Source organism: Coturnix japonica, chromosome 4 (genome assembly GCF_054131305.1).
Source record: "Coturnix japonica strain WE chromosome 4, WE-NBRP24, whole genome shotgun sequence".
NCBI classification, from domain to species: domain Eukaryota; kingdom Metazoa; phylum Chordata; class Aves; order Galliformes; family Phasianidae; genus Coturnix; species Coturnix japonica.
The window spans coordinates 70,813,566-70,837,403 of record NC_140666.1 but is presented as its reverse complement, the minus strand read 5'-3'; the positions used below and the strand labels follow the sequence as shown (position 1 = coordinate 70,837,403).

The following is a 23,838-nucleotide window of genomic DNA, read 5'->3' as shown; positions in this document are numbered from 1 at the left end:
CACGCTTAGCAACAGGTCTGGTTTGCTTTCTTTTTTATACAACAAGGATACCACATGGTCAGAAAACAGAAAACATTAACCTAATTATCAGGAAAGGTGATTCAGCAACACGACCCCCAGGCTGACATCAAAAGAATTTCATAATACAAACCAATTTTGAAAGACTAAATAGACAAAGAAGTTTAGCAAAACAGGATAACACTTAAAAAGGAATTTACAAAATCAGTTTGCTAACCTAATAAACTTCCTTTGTTAAGTCCATCAACTTTCCAAACAAGGGAGACCATTACAAGCCATCTGAGTGTCAGGGAGAGCATCACACTGAGCCGTGCTGAAATAAGTTGGAGGAGATGGAGTTTAGTTCAGTATTGTCACTCCTCCTTAGACTTTTTTTAAGTGTCAACTTGAAAGGACATACACGACCTGAGTGAATTTATTAGCTGAGAATGGCGTTAGAATTGACCCTGTTTGCTGTTCCCATAAACAACTGCAGCATTAGAAGTAGGAATAACGACAACTGACAGTTAGGGACCAGCAGCACATAGGACAGGATATTGCACGAAAAGAAATAACAAAAATTAATCTACTAATAGTAAATAGTCATGTGTCTAGTGTTTAAAACCAACAACTCGTGCTACTAAGAGCTCATCAGCTGGAAACAACAGAAGATGGGCATTTATTAAGCAACTATTAAGAGTTTATAAGCCAATGGCAGGAAAACAATGAAAATGCAAACAGAAGAGGCATTTTCAGGCAAGGCAAGGCAAAAACAGTAATACTACTCATGAAATGCTACTAATACTAAATGCTAATTTGAAACACACCTCTCCAGTCTGATTGCCCTCACTGATGAAAAAACAACACACAAAACAACAATTCAGTTTGGGAAAGGTACCGAAGATGGCCGCAAAAGGGGTCTAAAAGGCCTTTTTGTACAATGGGACAACACAACTAAAAGACTGTGACCTGTTTAGTTCACCAAAACAACCACCGAAACTGAAGTACTTAACACACTTTAAAGATAAGAGTGCTATTTAGGCTAAGAAAAAAAGACTCATTTAATTGCCTTTTTAATGGTCCTGACTTGACAGAAATAAATACACAAATTAAGCAAGGGACATATGTGGATTGCAGAGAAAAAAATGAACTAGAAAGGATGTATTTCTGTGAAGTTTTGCTGTTGTCATTAGTGACATTAAAAAGAAGAAACTGATTGCCTGATTTCCACTCCTAATTCTATCCATAATCTGCACTATTTGACACTGCCCTTAAGCAACTCGAAATAACTCAGAAACAGAAAGGAAAAAAGAAATACACAAAATATTATGCAAAGCACACTGAAGCAATGATGGTTGGACAGGATGATCTTGTAGGTCTTTTCCAACCTTGGTGATTCTGTGGAAGACTATTTGCTTCCTCCTTCACTCCCTGCTCCCCAGCCTACAATGACAAAGGTTTCCAGCTAGGAGATGTAAAGCAATGGCAGCCTGCACCGCAGTGATCCTGTGATCAGACAAATTGCTTCAGCAGCTGTCCCTCCCCTGGGGACAGAGGGCATTTCTGTGCAGCTTTGGCCAACTGCCAGATCACAAGCAAAGTAGTCTTGTCATTTACCGCTATCTCCACATTCATAAAACAGCAGGCTCTGTATTAGATGTGCTTGATGTAAGGACAATAATGAGAATATTTTCTAAAACCCCAGAAACTAACCTGACTTAAGAAAAAGCAAATACATTGACTGCTACTTACAGAAAAGCAATACATTGAGTAGCTCATTTATTTGAAACAACTTTCTTGATACTTAAAGATTTAAAAGTAACTACGCGATGAATATAAACATCACACACATACCACATCAGAACCAAACCAAAAAAACAAATACTGTTACAAACTTGGGAGAGGCAGTGCAATTATTATTATTGCCCACCTATATTCAGCTCTGGTGATGCCGCACCTTGAGTTCTGTGTCCAGTTTTGGGCCCCTCACTGCAAGAAAGTCACTGAAGCCCTGGAATGAGTTCAAAGATGGGCAACAAAGCTGGCGAGGGGTCTGGAGCACAGGCCTTATGAGGAGTAACATCCTTATGTGAACATCCTGTAAATTCATTTATACTGACTATTGTACGAGACCTTTTTCATCTCTCCCCTGTTTTGAAAGAGACTGTCAAACTGTTAAAGAACTCCATCCAAATAGATCATGCTTCTGTTTGTTCTGAAGGTACTAACATTTGTCAATAAGGAGAAAGTAGATTAATAACCAGTGTTAACGGCCAGGAATTTAAGAGAGCTTCCCTTGGAACTGACTGATCAGAGGCAAAAATAACCTTCAGCAACCAGTGACTGGCTCTGCTGATTTGAACTCAGTCGAGAGCTGGTACCAAGTGAAAAGCACAGTACCCAGCACAGCTTTTACTGACACCCTGCTTCACTTCACTTCTGTACATAGTGACAGGGTATGAAATACCACAGCAAGATGAAGCACAGACAGAATTTCAGACCTGCCTGCCAAGCAGGAATCACAGCAGTGTGCAGTTTAAATCCCTTTCCCGTACTTACAGTTTTGATTCCATGTGACACAGAGAGCCAGTTTAACTGCTTGTTGCCACCATCTGCTTTTCTCCCTCCCACGTTACTCACCCTGTCCTGCTTCTGGCCATGCGGTGCCACCACCTATTTTGCACTGGCCCCAACATCTGCTGGGTAACTGTGAGTTGATACAGAAAACCTCCTCAGAGAACATCCCAGGTGGTTTTCTGACAGGCATAGATAGGCCAGCAGATGGGAAAAGACAATTCAATGGCCAAGACCAGGGAGTGAAGAATTTATCCTTCTGGTTGATAAACCAAGCTCTTCACTTCTCCGCAATGCAGACTCTTAGCAGTGACAAGCACACGAGGCCTGAAATTGGCACCTGTATTCAAATCCTACCAGCCTCCCCTACACACATCTTTAACTCTGTTCATTAGAAACCAACATAAGTATAAGATGTGATCATTGATAATTCTGAATTCTTTGTCTCCTCACAGAGATCCTCACAGAATCCTATGAATGCAAACAAACCCATTCACCTCATCATGCTTCCTATTTCCCAAACAGCTTAAAAAAAGTTATCAAGCACGTTACATATTCTTGGTTCATTCTACACTCTGTCATTAATAAAAATTGCTTCCTTAAATCTACTTCTTGTTTGCAGTCAGTTTTGATACCTGGCCACTCAATCCAAGATCTTTTAAAATAATGAATTATAAAAGGTATTGAGAAATCCTATTAGTTTGTCCTTACCAAACTCAAATTATTCCAAGTATTTCGTTATCCTGGTTTTAAAACCGTGTTGCCCAATCTGCTGTGATACAAGCTATAATTCTCCAGATCAAATCACAAGCTTAAAATGGGTGTACACATCTTCTCAAAATGAGAAGGAAGAGACAGTGGACATACTAATCAACACTCTCCATACTTATGTGGCATACCACCTTGAAGACATCTATGATTAGTATGGTGCCACAGCACCCATATTAATTTTGTTAAGCAATTCAATCTGCAGCGGTATCTAGTCTTTATTACTAGAAAGGTTTGGAACAAGATTCTTTCCAGTTTTCCCTGCCAAAGTCCAACTATTGTTGAAGTACTCCAAAGAAGGTTAACATCTCATAAATTAAAACACTGAAAACATTGTGCTTTCTCAGAACCTTCACTCCCTCATTTACAGATACATAGCAGAGGAGTATTTGCATTGGGACTAAAAAGACTGTTCTTTAAATATCATAATTCAAGACACAATCAGAGGCATTTCATTAAACCTTTCCCCCTAGATACACCAGCAAGTGCTGTATATGGTTAGGGTAAGACCAAAAACATCTCAAAAGTGTATTCCCTATGGTGAAGGTGTCTCTGTTTTCATGTGAAGTTTCCCAAGTACTTTTATAAAAACTGTGGAAGTGAGGTTTCTTTATAACCAACTTATTGCTGTATGATAATTCATTTCCTCACCCAGAGGTCAGGAGACTGGTGTTGGACAAGAAAGTATTTTTGTTTCCACTGTGAACTGAACTCAAGGCTTCATTCTGCAGTAAATATTCAGTCTGGATTCTCACAACAAATTCAAGCCTTAGACTCGTACTTTAAAACACAACTAGAAGACTGCTCTTACAGTACTAATGATATATCAAAGAACGGATCCATGGTCATTACTACACTACATTGCAGTTGTGTTCCATGGTGCATCATCCAGTCCTCCTGACTCAATCATCCACAAGGAAGATGTTATAGGCATGGCATGCCTGGGCCTGCTTGCACTCCTACACAACCAATAAATGAGACAAACAAGCAATCCATTATTTTCTAAGAATATACAGTTTTTGTTTCTACAGCAATCTTGGGAATTATGCTGAACTGAAAAACATTGACTGAAACAGAAAAATTATGCAAAATATTTGTAATCTTGAACTTCAGCTGCAACAGTAACAGAAGAAAGAAATTAGAAGTTATTTAGCAGAACCTGTTCAATGACTGGCAATTACACACAGTACCACCAGGTACAGTAGCACATGAAAGTATCAACATCATCAAGAGAATATTCCTTAGCTGTGGCATTCATGTTCTGGTTTTGTTAAGAAGCAGACTGTGCTTAGCCTCAATGAACTGTAGGAGGCAACGATGTGGTGTCCCAGCATGAACCTGTGCCTGGTGATAAAGCTGTGTCAAAGAATTCTGTCTGTGTGCCTGGAGCCTTAGTGGAAGGCTCTCATTAGTGGAGATAATCTAGAACACAGATGGTGAGTTTCCATTTCCATGTGAAAGACTGGATAAAAATGAGAATTGCCAAATAGTAAAAACAAACAAAGCAACCCACTACAAAACAGCAAAACATTAATTGACAATCCAAATTGATACTGCAAACCAGAAACAACAACAAACCCTAACTGATGGTGCCTTAACCAGAACCTGCTCCACAGAACTCACTGCCTAGAATGGACACCCCCGCTCAGCCCAGAGAGATCAGCAAACAACTGCTGGGTCTATCAGCTACTGCATGCATCAAACTGGACTGCAAAGTTTTCTATTCATACAAATATCAATTCCCCAGTGAAGGATCATTTTATCAGAAAATCCTGCTATATATATCCCTGGTATTAAACACTGATTTTTAATCCTTATTAAAAAGAATAAAAAAATACTTCTTTACAAAAAGGGTAGTTAAACACTGGAATAGGCTTCCCAGGATGGTGGTTGAGTCACCCTCCCTGGATGTGTTTAAGAGCCATTTGGATGTGGTGCTCAGAGATATGATTTAGCAGAGGGTTGTTAGAGTTGGGGTACTATGGTTAGGCTGCAGTTGGACTTGATCTTTGAGGTCTTTTCCAACCTGGGTAATTCTATGATTTTATGATATTAAGGAATTTTTCCCCTCTTAAAATTTTCCACCAAAACCAGACAAAAATCGATGGGTGGGAAATCGAAAGAATTAACACTGCTGATATGAAAATATAAAAGTCAAACCCATAGTGCTCAGAAACAGAACAATTCCCAAGAAGGAATGAACCTTCTAAGAAATAAGCCTGGTAAAAGATGATAACATGCCTCTGTACCTTAGTACTATATTGGTAGAAAAATGCAGTACAGAAAGCCTACAAGAAATCCAACTGCTACATAATGTCACCATCAAAATGGCCTTAAAAAGGAAAATGTAGGAGACTGAGAGAAAGGGATAGAAAAGAGGAGGGGAAAAAAAGCCAATGCCAAACCAGTCTTACACATTCCTGTCTCTGTCTCAGATTTGTTTTTATTTCCTGGAATTTTACATCTATACCCTATCACTAGTCAAGGCTGGATTTTCACTTGATTCGAGCTGCTGAACATGTTAATTACACTTTCAAACCAAACAGCTTCTTGAAGCAATTTAAAATCACCTCCTCTCGCAGTAAATATTCTTTTCCCAAAAACATGAGGGCACCTGATTTAGTAAATACATAGAAATAAACAGAGCTCTACTGTACCTTCCTCCTGCATGGGCAGTATTGTACATTTCCTCCTAAAACTGTCATGTTTCTGTTTATTTTCTGCAGTTATTTTAATTTAAGCTAATGAAGTCTTATCTGGGAACTTTGCCTCATGTTTTGAGGACTTCAAGTAACTCATTTTTTTCCACAAGAGTTCTGCAACTGTTGCTTATCAGTTCTGTTAGAGTTTTGCCTCGTGGCTAGTTAGAATATGCCAGCAACTGCCATACCTGTCCCTCAGCATTCCTCATATGCAATTGCAGCTTTATTGCTGCTGATTTTGCCAAGATAAGCAGCAGGCAATATATCAGAAACAAAACATTATTGCAAGGATTCACTTTTGCTGAAAGATTTCAACACGCTTTTAAGTGCTTTGCCTTCTAAGTTACAGTAGAGAGCCTTCTCATGTTATGACTTTCTTAGTGAAATATGTGAAGATCACTCACATCCCAAAAAGTCAGAGACTGCAACAATTTTCCTTCTTTCCTAAATACAGACGTCAGATGGAGGCATCACCCAGCACTCCCCACTAGCCAGAGCCCACAGACCATTCTTACCGCCTGCTTGCATTGTTGGCATTAGGCAACACTTCCTCATTTTTAAACTCTACGTCCACTTCTGCTTTATTTTGATGCCTTCCAACTACTGTTACTATTTCATTACCCAAGCAAAGATATATTCCCTATAAGTAGCTATACAAGAAGGAACTCAAAACAGGCAAACTTCCCAAAGCTACAAAGGCTGAAAGGTCACTGCACAGACCTTGTGACATTTCCCTGCTTAAAAAGAAAACCACAGACTATTTATTTAGAAATGTACAGTTACACAATTATTCATTTTGAATTTAGATTAAAACGAGGTTTATCTAAAATAGGCTGCTGAAATCAGCAATTTGTGAGCAATTTGTGGCAGAATGATGAAGCTGATTCCCTTTGTATGCTCAGACACCTGAAGCAATACCGGCCTGTGCCCCAAGTGTGAACGTAGATCTGGCACCCATGGGCATTAGACTGGGTCATCTCACAAATGCCTGCACGTGTGACTGAGACACAGGCCTCAGCACACAGAAGCTGCCCAGAAAACACGAGCAAGCACACACTTCATAAGTGCACTGGCTTCCAGCAGCCTGAAGCAAAGAACAAAAATAATGCCTCATTGTTAAAAAATGATCTTTGTTTTGCTTCCTTTCCTCAAAAAGTGAACAGAGATTCAAATAAACTTCATGTGCTCAGCTGCAGTGATCTCAGAATAGCAGTCCACAAAAAGCAATTTAGAAAACAAAACAGAAACAAAGCAATCAAACAAGAAACCCCACGTTGACTGTGAAAACAGAAGACAGGAAAAGTTATCTACAAAAGGATGCAACTGATCTCTCACCTACAAACTGTAAAGGAGAACACTAACTTATTGACCACGTGACTGTTAAAATGAATCACGCGATACCAAAGCACACCATTTAGCTGTTCATATCTAACAGCATTCTAGCTTATGAAGTTATTGCCTTCAGGTCCTAAAGCCCACAAGCTACCTATGTAGTAGGTAACGTTGGTCGTTTAACTCACGTTCTATAGGTATAATCTTTGGTTGCTGTGGATTTTTTGTTAAATCACCTTCATGATCATCGCATGTCGGTCGGTCACATCCTGAAAGAGTTTATCCCAAGCCTGCAGACTGTAGTATCTTGCTATGCGTGTTTTCTCACTTTTCTGTTCTACAAAGATTCAGCAGTGTATTGCTTTGCTGGTTTTGTTTGCTTACTTTTTTTTATGATCATTTTTAATGTTTAAATATTTTGCAGTGCATCTGAAAGAAATGAGGAATTTACAAGTGCACTTTGGCCTACAGATTGTTTGCAGAGGTTTACAACAGCCTCTAAGAACTGCAGGAGTCGATTTGGAATCGTAAACGTGCTGTTAGCCAAGATTTATGGTCAGGGAAACAAAGCTATCAAGCAAAATCTCCAGTGTCTAAAACTCAGGCATTGAGACAAACCCTTTTAGCACCTTCAAGAAATTGCTGGGACCAAATACTTGACCATTTATTTCATTGGAAATTACTAGAGAAGATGGCAAATTGTGGCCCAAGTTATACTGAGGGGAATGTTTAATCATCAAAATGAGGATAGGGATGAAATCCCTAATCAAACAGAGAGCAGAAGGTGTTACCCCACATCTGAATCTTAGTGGTGTTTCTACACCAGTGGTAAGTGCAGTGCTGGATGAACAGTAAAAAATTATAAATAAATAGACTAAAAATAATAATAATAAAATAAAATCAGAGAAACAACTGGCAAAGGAAACTGAAGGATTCATAAAGCAGCTTCCTGCTGTCCATGTGAATCCACTGCCTTGTTCAGTTTCAACTTACGCATGTCTTTTGCCAGAGCTCTGGTTGCTCACTCACAAGCTTATTACATTGACAGCAGTAAAGCTGTGTGAAAACACACATCATAGCCATCCATACCTGGCTGACACAGAGACTGCAACATCTGTTTTGAATTTGCTTAGGAGCTATTTTTACACATCAAAAGGAAGACTTCAGAAAAGAGGCAATTCCTAGGAAAGTGAGATACAAGGAATATATAATACATGTAAGTTATAATCTAATATTCACTTAAGCTATATATATGTAGTAGTCAATCTCAGAGAAGTCCAGGAAGATGAACAGGAGCAATAATAACAGGAGGGTGACACAGAACAGGCTGCCCGCAGAGGTTGTGGAATCTCTTTCTCTGGGAATACTCAAAGCCTGCTTGGATGCCCACCTGCATGACCTACTCTGGGGAGCTTCACTTCAGCAAGGAGGTTTGACTTGATGATGTCCACAGGTCACTTCCAACCCCTACAATTCTGTAACAATCAGGACACCTTCTCCCCCTTCACCTTCACTAAGTCCACTGTGGGTGCATTCTGGTTTTAATTAAGACAATGCAAATTCAGTTTAACATTTACACGGGTTCTTTTTGCAACAGCATCATCATCTATTACCAACATATCCAAGTTTCTTTGCACTGGTCAAGCCACAGAACAGTTGATTCATTGCTCATGACTGGTACCAGTCGCTTATAGTTTTTCCCTATATAATCAGACAAGGACTTCAGTTACAGATTCTGAATAATAATAATAATATGAATTGAAACAACTAAAAACATGCCACAAACTCCCTCAAGAACATGAGATGAAATCAAATAATTTCAAGGAGAAGATCTGTATAATCAAAATTACCCATACAACTTCATACAACAGTTTCTGGCATCATTCCTGTGCAGTTATTTTCATAAGAAATTTCCATATATTACATATATATTGCTAAGGGAAAAAAAGGCAAAATTCTGAAGTTCGGCAACTCCAGATTTCTGATGCACACACCACCACAAAAGCACAAGCTGTCTGCTAACGCTGCATCTTCAAAGAATAAGCAAAATTACGCTCGGAAATGTTTCAGGTTTTTTTTGTATAATCAAGGGGTCCTTAATAAAAGTCTGCAGACTTTTCAGAACCTGAGAGCATAAGAAATACAAGTTAAATGACTGACATTTTAAGAAGCGTTTTTGCTTTCTATGAGTATTTGTGGAAGAGATGAATGCTTAACAGTAAACTCGTGGTCTATCTATGAGTCCTGTGGAGTGTTACTAATGCCGGCTTTAGGTTGACAGAAAAAGGTTCTAGTATTTATTAGCTCATGCTTGGCAGGGAAAAAAGAGCAAGCTCTTTCTGGTGCTTATCTGCTTGGGGGTACAAAAAGTGTGATTATCTAGAAGGTTCATTTCTCTGTATGAACATGTAAGTTCATACAAGCCTTTGTTTAAAGAACAATCGACTGCAGCAGGCATCAGGAGAGGGAAAAAGAATGAGAACTGGCAAGAGGACAAATCTGTTTGCAAGCATTGGCCTGTCCCGCCCACTCTAGTTCAAGTCACAGCACAAGACTCAGTAGTTTGGACTGCAGAACAGGAAAAGACCAGACTAAACATCAAAGCCCACATCTCCTAATCACAATCCTATTTCAGAACTGTGAGCCATCAGGCATAGGGCAGCCTGAAAAACACTGAAGCCTCAAATTCTATTTCATTTGTTCAAATGAAAAATATAATAATGGGAGGAAAGAGGAAACCAAGCATTCCTTGGCAAAGGAGAAGGCTAATAACCTCTCATTATATATGACAGCCACCAGTTCAGAGCTCCAACATAAAATCAGTTTATTTTGAAAGCAGTCACATATTAGCATGAATGGTACGATCTATTATTCTAGCAGCCAATCAGTTAAGAACATTTCAAAACTCATTCAGGATCTCACAACATTCACATCAATTTGAAATTACCAGCACCAGCACAATTCACACCAGTGTATGAACACAGCATGGACTCCCACTGCAGTGCGCTGCTCATATTTAAAGCTGAAGCTCTCTGAAACAAGAGATACACTTCATTTTGTCCCACCAAACAGGGATGGGGGCAGATGCTGCAGCAATTCTTTGGGTGCAATTTTACTGCAATGCAAGTTAACCTAAATCTGCCAGTTCTATCCCTTCACTGTGTCAGCACTCACGGGATCGATAAGTGGCAATACTGGAAAACTTCCACGTGGCTGTACAAGTGCTATTGTCAGGACAAGACAAAAGTAGCCCCACAGGGGAGGGTAGGACTGCTTCAGCCCAATCTCACGGTGCAGTTTAGTTTATCTTTAAGTTGATCTAATAACACTGAACCAAATGAACAGCGTCCCAGATCAAACTGTTACTGAATGTAACAGCTGTACCACCCCAAGACTGCCGCACAGACTCTGCCAGCACAAGGAGATGGAAGCACATGACTGTGTAAGCTGCATTGATCCAGACGAAAACCAACCTGTGACAGAAACATTTTGAATGGGATAAGCTCCACACTCCAGTATCCGATAGGTGAAAGAGACACCTGGAGTGGCATGTGGGAAATAGATGGTCCACAAGCAAGCAAGACCACTTGTGTGGCTCTGTTGTTTGCCCATCCACACATTCCAATACAGTGAAACACAGCAGGGTTTGATTAAAGTAATCCTCCAGCTACTGGTGTAGCAACTCCATCCTTTCCAACTTCATTATTTCCACTGCTCCACACTTCCTTCCTCACTCCATACCTGTTTTTCATTTTTCTCATCTTAGTCTTCACAGACTCGATTTACTTCTACACCTTTGAGAGAACTGCTGACTCAAAGAAGGAAAATGACTTTGAATTGGAACTGTCTGAATAGCAATAGCAGCAGGGATAAGGATAAAAAGCTTTCCTTCAGTAGCAGCATCACTTAGAATACTCCAAGTACTCAGGTGCAACGATGCAAGAACTGCCAGCTTCCAAGATCTGATACACAAGAGAACTTACATTTTGTATTTTCAGATAAACTAACTTGCTTTTAGACTAGATTAAACTATCTGCTATGCAGGTCAGCTCAGACTAAGATGACACATCCATTAGGTTGGATGTTAGGGGGAAGTTCTTTACTAGAAGGGTGGTTAGGTCCTGGAACAGGCTGCCCAGGGAGGTTGTGGATGCCCCGTCCTTGGAGGTGTTCAAGACCAGGTTGGACGGGGCCCTGGGCAACCTGATCTAGTAAATGTGTATGTTTGGTGGCCCTGCTAGGCAGGGGGGTTGGAACTACATGATCCTTGAGGTCCCTTCCAACCCGGGTGATTCTGTGATACACAACACACAGCCACTTCATGCTGCAGCCCTTTAACCAAAGCATTGATAGGCACTGAATCAGTTTGCATTCAGAAACATTTATACTCATCACAGCCCATATATTGACTGAAGTAGAAATGATTCTTAAGGTTAAGACAGTGTGAATTAGGGTACAATCCTGCTGTGCCATTTCTCAAGAGACAGAGAAAGTTTAAGAGATAAGCTGCAGTACAGAACTCATGGAGAGGATGAATACGGTTTCATATCAGCATAACAAATCCAGTTCGGATCACAGTGCTCCGACATTTGAGCACAAGATCCAAAACAAAGTTCCAGGGTAAAAATGTCAAAATTAAGCAAAATTAACTGGTAGCATTTCTACTTTGCAATCTGACTGAAGGCATTTTAATCTTTACAGGAAACAAAGGCTGGGAGGGTAGGACTACCTTTGGAAAATGCCATGTGCTGCGCTCACTTCCCCAGCTGAGTTTTACAAATATAGACTTTAAACTGCTTTTCACTCCCAGTTCAAAAGATATTTTTAAAACTTACTAGGTTTTCAGCTGACTCACTTCCAGTTGTACCAACATGAACATATTCTACAAAGAGAGATCCGTATCTTCAAGCCAAAATCTCATCATTTCAAAGCTGTCTGGATTACCCGTTTCAACTAGAATACAGCTGACATCTTACTTCCTGCTTTTCTATTTTTCCTTAGGCTGCAGAGTTATGCCTACCTTTATGTTCCATGGATGTTTGCTAAGAAAACCAAGTCACTAACAGCTCACAAAGGCAACTCCTAGATCAGGAATCCTAGATCATCCTAGTTATCATTTACAGACAGAAGCAAAGATAGTACTTCCAGTTCAGAGAAGCTTTAGAGATGGATTAGAGGTTTTGCAGAAATGGTGACGTGTACCATCTACATTTGCAAAGGACTGAGTAAGGTATTTCAATAAATGTATTTTCAGCAAAACCCTTTACAATTCTCTTGCTTTTCTTTCTGCTTTAATTTTTAAGTGAATGACTGTTAACTCGCCAGCAATTCAATGCTGAGAAAGAATCACTTGTTTAAATATAAGAAAAAGTCCATAGGGTAACCTTCCCCACCTCTTCCCAGAATGCTGAATTCTGTTTCTACCACCAAAACTAAGAAAAGACTATTTAATTCTTAAGCTGTTCCAGCAATGAGATAAAAACTTCCCTACAGGTACCCTTTCATACCATTATGTCACTGCACAAACAACGGGGTATAATTCTGAATGATTCCTCTTTGCTGTTCCAAGCAGACAAAGTGTTTTAGAAAAGTCATATCCTTTCAAACTGAAGAGGACATCAAACTGAAGCTCACAGGGAGGCACTGCAGTGAGTGAGAGAGAAGTAACTGAATACTGTATTTTATCATTTGAAATCACAAGAAGAATTTCTATGTTCCTTGAAATTTAATTTCAAATAACTCCCTACTAAATTATGACGCTGGTTTGATTAAATTTCAGTGATGAGCTTACTGTACACGAGTGTTACTGCACTTTGGGTCATTAAGTACATGCATACATTTCAGAGCAGGAACACAAAGCTGCATTAAGGTAACATGACTTACCCTACTTTGAACACCATCTACCCGAACATAAAATAAAAGTCTGAAGGGGAACAATCAGCCATCGTTTTCCTTCCATTAGAAGGATAACAGAAGCACAGTCAAACACTTTTTGTTTGTTTATTTTCAGGAACAGCAATTTATTCCAGTACTGTTTTCACACCCACACTGCAGCATCAAACAATCCAATTGCAAGGCCGAAACTTCAGATCATCTTCATATTAAGCACCTCCTGCATTCAACTATGTGCTTTTATCTTTTTTTTGTGAGGCTAATTCTCAGGCAACAAGAACTACAGTAACAGGATTTTCATGGTAAGCCCAAGTGAAGTTGGCATTTCTGTGGTCTCTCATATCAGATATATCAATAAAACAGCTTCAAGATTAGCATCTGAAGCTATTCCCTGATGGTTAATCAGGTTATGTCCAGAGAAAGTACTAAGAAGGAAAGACTACAATTGTAGATGGAAGGGAACTGTTCAGTGACTGCAAAGCGATGTTCACACTACTAACCGCTACCATAAGTGTAAGCCTCTTAAGGACGTATTGTACCCAGTACAGAAGAAAGGGGGGAAAAGAAAAGCACTGCAAAACATTTTGATTTATCCAAAATCCTTGTAAAACCTTCTCTTTCCCTGCATCAACCAAAAAGGGTATTTTTAAATAGAAACAAACCAACCAACATGCATCCCTTTAATGCTTACGAACATACTTTGCCACCATATGAAAAGGTATTTAAAAAACGCAACCCTAACAACATACTTTAAGGCCTAAAATTCCCAATGACCCCAAACAAATAGCGTTTCAGCAAAGGTAACAGGCTGTATGTACTGATGACAATAGAATGTCATGAAGATGAGTAACTTTATCAAACAGATAGAAGAAAATGGGCAAGCTAAGGAAAACGAAGACATTAAATAGGCTGACCACCCTTCATAGTAAGTTTTGATGAAACTTCCCCCCACCATGACTGCAAAACAGATCCCACCACTGCAGTTCCGACACCTCTATCAGATAAGCGTGTCTCATCTGTCACACATTAATAAAACATTTAGGATATCTAGGAAAGAGAAAATTTTAACTTTTGTTTCTGAGCAGGAACACGCTTTGTAACCCCCTTCTATCTTTCTTTACTTCTAGTACTTCATCACGCTTAAGACACCTTTGCAATAACCCAAAATCTGATGGCAGCACAGCAGTGTGAATACAGCTCATTAGTTTAGTGCAGCTGCAAAGCTGGCTAACACACACTGCTTTGAGTGACACCGATAGTAAGCATGTGTTTTACATCTCCAGGTACCAACAGGGATTAAGGACATACTGCAGTCTGTACAGGAACTTTATATATGAAGAATGTTTAACACGGAATGGGAGCTACGCAAGTTTGGTTCCTTTAAAATACAAAAGTGGCTCTAATACACATTGCGAACTAATGATCTGCTAATTCATTTATCTGTTTTGGAAGCAAAAGATGCACGTAGGCATTAAGTAAACAAAGTAACATGAATTGATTCAAGCATATGGGGAATAAGAGTAAACTCAGACAGTGTTTCATTTTCCTTCCTATCAATCATCTCCACGCTACTGTCTGCAAACCAAGAGATAATTTTTCTTCTCTCATCTCATGGCACTACTGTGAGGTTAACACTTTGTTTATGAGCCTTGAGCTGTTTTACAAACTGATGCATACCAACTCCTTGTAGGAAGGCAGCAATATGGATAGGATTTTGTATCCAAACTTAGTTTAAAATGTTTGAATACAGCAGGAGTTTTCCACATTTATACCATAAAAACACATACTGCCAGGCACACCCACCTAAAGTAAGTGATTTACATGATTAAATCGTGCCACTGCTGCAAACCAAGTTCAGCTCTGCTTTGCCACAGCTTTCCAGTACATCCCTGAGAAACAGCTGATCTTAAACAATATTTATGTTTCACCTTTCAATTTAAATTAATGTTCTTCCTCCACAAGAGGGGAGCAAAACCAGAAATTCCTAATCTACAATCTGTCATTAATTATCTTCTATGCTTTTACCATAATTAATCTCTTGTCCAAGTTACATCTATACATATCACACCTCTGTACCATTTCCTCAATCCCAATGTTAATACAGTATCTGCTACGTGATTATGTGCATCTAAAACAAACAAACAAAGCCTTGAAGCCACTTCTGAACTTATTTATTGATGCTGCAAGACAATAAATGAAGGAAAATATTGCAGAAGTATTTTATGCCTTGTTAGGCAACTGATCATGCTATCACAGTCTCACAGAATGGGTTAGAAGGGACCTCAAGGGTCACGAATCTCCAACACCCAGGCCACAGGCCAGGTCCACCAACCTCCACATTTGTATGGGAAACTGGTAATCACAGCCTGAACCTCTGATTAACCATATGAGGCAAGTGACGGTCATCTGTAGGAGCACAGGGGAAAGTAATTCAGCTGTGCTCCCAGAAAGGGTGGAGCTTGACTCCACCTCTCCTAGATCCCATTTAAGGGCTGACCACCACTATGGCAGCAGCTCTTTTTAGAGGTTGTTCCTGTGTGGAGTTTCTACAGCAAGCCTTAACACTGGCGAGCATCTTGACTGTGAGCCTTAACATCGGTGAGTCTTTCCTATATAATCTTTGGCTATCCATCTAATTTACCTTTGTATAATTACAGCTGTACAATATTTAATACTAGATCAGGCTGCTCAGGGCACCATCCAACCTATAACTGCTCTGTTGTCACCTATTACAAAGTATCTATAGGATGCCTGTTGTATAGTCTGCAAAAAAACTTTTAGCAGAAAATGTGTCCTTTTCTGGGTTCCTAGGCAGAAAGAAGAGGCTTAATTCAAAGAAGTGCTAAGCACTCCACATTGTAACTGAAACCAAAGAACCATGCAGTATGAATGAGCAAAATGCACAGTCACTTCAGAAGTTACATCTCAGACCTGCCAAATGAGACCCCTAAAGTCAACTCTGTGGTTGTTACTCCACCCCTTCTCAGTGGGGCAGCTCTTCAACTAGGGCTCATACCAACCCCTCACCAAAAGAATTAACAAAACCAACAACAACAACCCACTAAGCACAGAACTATTAATAATCCTTTGAGGTTTGGATTAGAATAAACAAGGACGCAGTGACTTCTGGCCTAGCCTGTCCATTTCAGTGGTTCATCATCAGATGTTCTCACTGCAACTCAGCAAACTTCAGTTTCCACCCCTACCTCCATCTCCAAACCAGGACTGCTCTTCTCTTATAATGCATTTATATTTTTTATTGCCAGGATACCATTAGATTAATATTATATACATGAAGCAGCTAATAATTACTGATGTAGTTATAACATAAGATTATCTTTGAAAAGGATTTAGTCATCAATCAATTTGAAATAAAATAACATCCAAGTGAACCTATGTGGTCTATTTCTCCAAGGATTGAGGAAATTGGGGCAATTACAAAGTAAAGAGATAGTACTTCATTGGAGAAAAGGGAAAAAAAAAAAATCAGTACAAGATTTCTTCTTCTCTGACTGGTGGCCTGTCCCAGTTAATGAAAAACTTGATTGTTGCCAGAGTCAAACTAATTAAAAAGATTAAACTATGAGCAAATTAAAATTAGAAATTTGGCTTTAGGCTTCCGTGGCCAGCAATAGCTCAAGAACGTTGCTAACTGCAGTGTGCAGTTAAATACAATTAATGGAATTTAAGAAGTGTTAGAATAATTAATTATCTGTGGATCATTTTGCAACCTAGTAATGCAACCTCTATAAAGCTACTTATAATTCTTACATTTAAGCACATATGGACATGCAAGTCAGAGGTCTAAGCCACAAGAACGCGCATGTCATCTCTTACTGGCAAATAGTGCTTAGTTAATGCAATCCAACATACGTAATATGGATCTTTTTTCTCATCAAAAGTACCAAATCCCAGCATGTGACAATATGAACCAGGTTTTCTTCTCCTGGATGACATTCTATTATTTATTTTTCAGTTTCCTCCAAAATAACAACATATGTGTGGATCCAAGTTCCAGCCAGCACACCATATAATCCCAAAGGCCATATAAAGAAATATCAGGTGAGTCTTTACTTAATTTACTTTACTTTGCTTTTAATTTAATCACAGACATCCAGCTTAATCCAAACATTAAAAGAGGGGGAAAAAAAAACCAACTTAATTTTAAAATTATGTAACAGATATCTAAAAAAATTCTGTGAATAATTAGCATCAGTTATTAGCGTTAACAATTTCTAGTGATGTAAGGATAATCTTCCAGAGATAAAAGCACAACAAGCCCAACTACAAAGAAGACAACATCTAATAACCCAAGGAACATACAGAAAGACAATGGGAAGGATTGGGAGTGTTTGTTTATATCAGCTAATTTAGAAATGCCAAGGGACGAGATAAGGAAGTCTGCCGGGCACACCAGGAGCACTAATCCAGATGATCACATGCTGGGCCTCGGGGTGGGGCAGCAGGGGGGAACTGGAGGACAGGGGGATAAAAAAATCTCACAGAAAACATCTTGCTGGACTGTTACCATGCAAAAGTGACAAGATTGCTGGACTCATTGTGAACTATGGGAAGACCCCCAGCCAGAAAACCAGAACAAAAGCCAGAATGCAACTTCAACTATGACAAAGGACTGTATAACCCACAACAAATTCTAACCCACAGAACCCTGATTTCACTGGAGCTTCACGTGCACTGCCTTCAATCTCTACACTGAAATATATCTCACTCCATTCTTCCATAAAGTTTCAGAAACTGCTCTTGTACTTATGCATTTCAGTGCCTAAGTAAACATACTTTGTACGTATTTGATGAAATAGGATTGCTTAGACTGATATGTATATGGAAAGCCAAGAGCTGCACTACAAACACTTCCCTTTTTCCTACATATCTCTCAAACACTTAACAAATTGTGTAGTTATCAATACAAACCTGTACTGAACTTGTACATCACACAACAGTTCTACTGAAAAAAATATTAACAGCAAGATAAAAATGGGGACTTTACTAAAGTTTCTGCATGGCTGTCACAAAGCAAGATGTCGGTTGAATGTCGCAGACTTTGAAACATTGAAATCCAATCTGAAGTTTCTTCAGTACAGAACTGTCCCCCCAAATCAGCTGCCTTCTCTCCTAGGCCATCACAAGCATTTGTCAGCTCTTGGGAAGAACCAGGCAAGAAAATGACTCAGGCTAAAACTGATGCAGTAATTTTTTTTTTTCTACTAAGTGTTTACCCATCAATTTTACCACGAGGCAAAACAAAACACTTGTTGAGAAGATAGAGAACATGGGTAGGAAGACAAGCAGCAAAGACAGACACCTTTCAATGGCAGATCTCACATCACCTTTAAAGGCTGTGAGAATCTCTCTGCATTTTGGACTGATTGGGTTATTTTAAGTATCTGTGACAATCAATTACACTGCTACTAACCCTACTCCTAATGATGACAAGGCTACATATAAATCACTTGAAAATATTCTCTTGTGACCAAGGAAATTTGCTATTTTCCTGACAACAGCATGCAAGGTTTATACAAGTTGGACAAGGCAGTAACATATATTCAATCCTGAAAAAGTTTCAACAGTTGATTATTATAATTTGTTTTAACTTTGAGGTCACTGAGAAGTTTTACAGGACAGATGCTGAGTGTCTCAGGCTGCCTTTAACTACATTATAAGAAAAAATATAACACTGATATCACAATAGTTCTCAACTGGTATTTAGTTGCTGGCTTCATTTTAGACCTGAAAAAGGGCATGGGTGACTTGAATTATTTATTTTCCACTTGTATCATTCTATTAAATAAAATACATTATCTCACCCTACAAACCTTACTAATGTGACAAACATTTTGAGTTATAGCTCTGAAAGCAACTGCTATATAATGAACTGGTGCACTGTAAAGAGCAGTATTATCTGCCCCCAGTTTTTTTGTAGCCATTGTATTTTGCAGGGAGTTTCAGAACTGTTACTTGGTAGCTGCCTCATTTGTCCATTTAATAGATTCAGTTAAGCTCAGGCCATTTGTCCCCAGACATAGCACAGTACTGATAGAATTGCTTCTTTAATGGCTGAGATTCCGCATGGCATACCATCCTACACCAAGAAGGTACTGACCCAATACACTAAAAAACATCTTTGACACCATGAAGTACCTGAGCTCCTGGTGCTTCATGCAACAAACACATGCAATCCAGAGGCTTTTCCTTTCAGTGCTGCTCAGAAGGCACATGCTGATTTGAAAATTCAATGCCTCCATCTTTGGGGCAGCGCTGTTATCATACATATATATCAAAACACTGCAAATGATTCTGGCCTACATTTTATCACCCACAGCCCGAAGCAGAAGGAGAGAACGGATAGGAAAACACTCTTTTTAGAAGTCCTTGGCACAAAAGCTGCTGCTCAGGCACTCTGGGACAGGTGCCCAGAATGTCTCAAGTTCCAATAATAAGAAAAGCCTTCATTATGAGTAGAAGCCTGGACACAAAAATACAGATGTGATATCAGCAAAGTTGCTAATATCAACACAAATCTGCAGCCAATTAAGTTGACTGTGCCTTTAGTAAGTCAGAGAACAAAAATGTGCATGCACCAAGAACGGTGGCTATCAAAACACCAAGATACATTAAAAAAGACACACACAGCATCTTTAGGTGATCTTGGCCAAGGCAAAAACCCTACAGATGCAAGAATTGGATCAAAATGAGCCTGAATTTGTACATCTTGCTCAAGCTGGCTTCTATCAATATTTAAGGCTTTGGAAGCTCTCTTTAAACTGAACAAAACTTTTACATCCATTTCTATCAAAGTACTGTATTACATTCCACGTGCCAATGTGATTTTCTTCCTGTAAAACAAGTTGATATAAAGAAACACGGAATTGATATGCAAGGATTAATGCTCACTTTTAAGCAAAAATAAAGAAAGAATATTTGTTGGGTTAGTTCTAAAAGGTACTGTTCTACTTCCAATTTTCTTGCTGTTTTGGGAAAGTGAACAATGGCTAAAAAGAAACCTTCAAACTCAGATTAAGCAATACCAGCATCAGAAGGAAAATCTTTCTTTGTTGCTTAAGCAACAATGAAGCTGCTACCAAACTATTTGCTCCCATTTACCATCAGTCTACAGTCTTGAGGTCAGCAGAATTCCTTAACAGCACTTGGTAAAGAATGAGAAAAGAACAGCTCCTCTTAGCCTGAAAGTCACATCTGACACACAAACAGGCAAATTCAATGAGATACATATGTATGACTTGGAATTCCTACTATTTGTTTTCTAGTACAAGTTTTCACCAGTACAAGTTCTCCCATTAGAATAATAATAATACCCATTTATCGTGAAGGTTTCAAAACTGCACTCCTGCCCATCCCACATGCTCTTTGATTCCAGGTCTCTGTCCTAACACAGCTCTAGGTTCTTCTGTAACAATACCCCACCGCAGTTTTGAAAACACCAGGTTCGACTCTTGCATTCAACAGACAAATTTCCCATCTGTAATTGGACAAGGTCAATTTTCATTCATTTCAATTTTCAAACAACTGACATAGGCCCTGGCTGCACTAAGAGCACAGAACGGTGCCTACTGTTTCTTCACATTTATAGTTCAGGTGCTTTCCGCTGTGCTGAGCGACTGGGTGAGACCTCAATTTCTATCTTTCAGTCTTTGAGGGGATATGATTGTGATGGGAAACACATCAGCAGATAAGAGAATATTTCTGTTCTCAAAAAAACCACATCTCCACCCTGGGCACAACAATATTCTGGTCCAAAGACCATGGTGCTAACAAATGAACTGTGCTAATATTTGGTCAGTACTTAATCTTCTCTGTTTTTGGCACAATGTTGAGAAATAATAGTACTGTATCATAGTATTTCATGCATCTATAGGAAAGAAAACCTCACAGTCCTCAAGGATGCTGTCAAACAAGCAGAAATGGTGTGTTTACAACAATGATCCCTTTTGCTTATGAAAGTCCAGCAACTTTGACAAGCACCAGACACTTGAGTTGTATTAAACTGCAAAACCTGATTAATTTTTACATAGGAATCAATTCCAAAGCTCCACCTATGAATTCCAGAAATTCACCTTTGCTAGTTATAAGCAATGCTGTCTTTTTTGTCCAGAATACCCTAAACTAGACCTGATCATTTCCCCCCACCCCACTGAATCTCACTCTGCTGGAACCCAGGGATACCTCCTAGCTCATCAACAAATAGACTGGCAATATATCCTGAAATTAGCGATTATGACCCCACTTCAGAACCCCCTCCAACACCGTGGATGCATTTCACGTACAAATCAGCAGTTCTCCATATTGATTCCAGCTTTGAGAGAACACGAGAGGAAAGTCACCAAATAAAAAACAATTCCTCCTCTTTTGGATACAAGCAAGGAAATGGCATTCATACGAATGTCTGAGGGTGGGGAGACATTTCAGCTATGACAGGAGAACTCGGGCAGTCCTGAGACACGTTTACTGTGCGAAGCAAAAGTTGCAAGAAGAGGGGCCAGGCCGGCCTACCTTTAACCGTTTCACCACCTCATCGTTGGTAATTTTGTCGGTGATCTCCTTCACTCCGGGCGGGTAGTAAATGATTTTACCATCGGCGGCGGGTTTTGGTTGGGCAGCCGGGAAGTCCATCCTGGCGCCGCTGCTCAGAAACTTTCCTTCTGCACAGTCCTCTACCGGCCTCTATCGGTCAGAAAACAAAAGTTCAGCGGAATGGCACCGACTTTCTAACCCTCTTTTTCCATTTCGAGCCCTCAATTCGCAGAAGGCCCCGGCCCCCGCCGCGCCGCCCGAGCCCCCGCCGCCGCCCGGCCGCATCCCGCCGTCCCGAGGCCGGGCCCGCCGCCGCGCCGCCCCCCGCCGCCCCGGCCCCTCCGCTCCCCGCCGCCGCCTCCTTTCATCGCGGGGCCGCTCCAGCCCAACACCGATAGTTGGGAGCCGCCGATTTTACAATGAAATTTCGGCCCCGATCGAAGGATGCCCCGGCCCCCGGGGACGGCGGGCGGCCGAGGCGGGGCGCGGGGCCGCGATGCCCGGCCCGCAGGGGGCCGAGGAGCCGGCACGGCGGCGCGGAGCCGGGAGCCGAGGCCTAAACAGTTAGGCCTCAAAACTATCGGGAGGCAGAGGAACCAACAGGAGAGGGGGGGGGGGGGAAAGGAGGGAGGCGGCGGCGGCGATCGCAAACAAAACCCCCCCGCCCGCCCCCGGCCCCTCGCCCGGCCCCCCCCGGGCCGTGGGAGCCCCCCCCGGGGCTGGGGCCGGGCCGCTCGCCACTTTCCGTTTGTTCCCGCAACTTCACGGCCCAGCCCCCCCCCGGCCCCGCCGCGCCCCGCCGCCCCTCACCGCGCGCCGCCGCGGGGCCCACAAAGATTCCCCCCCACACACCGGGCCGGCCCCGAGCACGGCTCCCCCCGGCCGCGGGGAGGAGGACGAGGAGAAGGAGGAGGAGGAGGAGGAGGAGGAGGGGGGCGCGGGGAGGGAGGGACGCGGGACGCGGAGCCGCCTTTACCTCACGCAGCTCCGGAAGGTGCAGCATGGAGCGGCCTCCACGCCGGCCGCTCCTCGCCGCTCCGCCGCCGCCCCGCCGGCCGCTGCCCGCCCGCTCCCGCCGCCTCCTCCCTGCGCGGCGGTGCGGCGGCTCTGCTCGGAAGGGGGAGGGGGAGCTGCTCGGTGGCGGCGGCGGCAGCAGCGGAGAGGGGGAGGCTCCGCCGAACGCGCGCCGCGGGGACACAGTGCCGCTCTCCGTCCGGCCGGGGAAGAACAGCCGGGAGGAGGCTCCGCTCCGCGCCGCGCCGCCCCCTCCTTCTCCCCTCCCTCCTTCCTCCTCCCTCCGCCCGGGCCCGGACCCGCAGCGCCGCCCAGGCGGGACGAACCCGGCCCCGAGGCGGGGTGAGGCCGCCAGTAAGTTGCGGAGCCGCACGCGGGGCGATGTGCGGGACGGGCCGCCTCGGCGCTGCCTCACGCTTGGCGCCTAAAGCGGCGCAGGGCCGGGGATCAGGGGATCAGGGGGATCAGGGGCCGAGGGATCAGGGGCCACGGTTTCAGGGGCCGCGGGCTCTCGCGGATGGGGCCGGCCGCTCCCGGCTGCCGAGCGGACACATGTCGGTGGCTGCGCTTCAGGTACCGCTCGGCCCACGTTTCCGAAGTGGGGATGGTGGCCGGGCTGACCTGCGTGGTGAATAGGGGAAGCGGTTAATGGTGGCACTGTGGCACGGAATGGCCTTTCTCCAGCCGGGTTTGCATCTGTGTGTTGACATCTGGGTGCTTTGCCTTTGCTGCTGGCAGATGAGTTTCTCAGAATGGGATTTCCGTGTATAAACCTCCGGCAGAAGGTTTATACCTCTGGAGGTGCAGACTGAAGGGGCCTTGCCACCACCCTCAGGGATTCCTTCCCTGTAAAATGACTATGTATTGCCATATTCCTTCCACTTTCTGATATGTCTGGAAAGTCACTGACAAAGCGGGATCTATCCATCCCTTTTTGGCCAGTGTTATAGGCCACGTGTGTCCAAGTACAGGTGTCCAGGAAGTACCATCCATTTGCTCGTCCTGCTGA

The 23,838-nt window shown here is 41.9% G+C and overlaps 2 protein-coding genes across 9 annotated transcripts in view; one reads left to right on the top strand and one right to left on the bottom strand.

The window, feature by feature from the left end:
* The window catches only part of PDS5A (PDS5 cohesin associated factor A), a 65,324-nt gene extending 42,260 nt beyond the window's left edge, over nt 1-23,064 (bottom strand). For 3 of the 7 annotated variants that reach the window (XM_015862387.3, XM_015862389.2, XM_085547241.1), the window contains exons 1-2: nt 22,792-23,064; nt 21,795-21,965 (exon numbers count right to left, since the gene is read on the bottom strand). In XM_015862387.3, the coding sequence (XP_015717873.1) occupies nt 21,795-21,965; nt 22,792-22,818 (198 nt within the window). In that variant the 5' untranslated portion in view covers nt 22,819-23,064. Of the gene's footprint in view, nt 1-21,794; nt 21,966-22,625; nt 22,772-22,791 lie in introns of those variants that run through there. The other 4 variants (XM_085547244.1, XM_032444543.2, XM_085547242.1 and 1 more) reach the window with 4 other exon arrangements.
* A 25-nt stretch (nt 23,065-23,089) lies between these two features.
* N4BP2 (NEDD4 binding protein 2) overlaps nt 23,090-23,838 on the top strand; it is a 50,523-nt gene continuing 49,774 nt past the window's right edge. Inside the window, exon 1 of one of the 2 annotated variants that reach the window (XM_085547237.1) lies at nt 23,090-23,183. The gene's annotated coding sequence lies outside the window, so the exon portion shown is untranslated. The remainder of the gene's footprint in view (nt 23,184-23,838) is intronic. The other variant, XM_015862382.3, reaches the window with a different exon arrangement.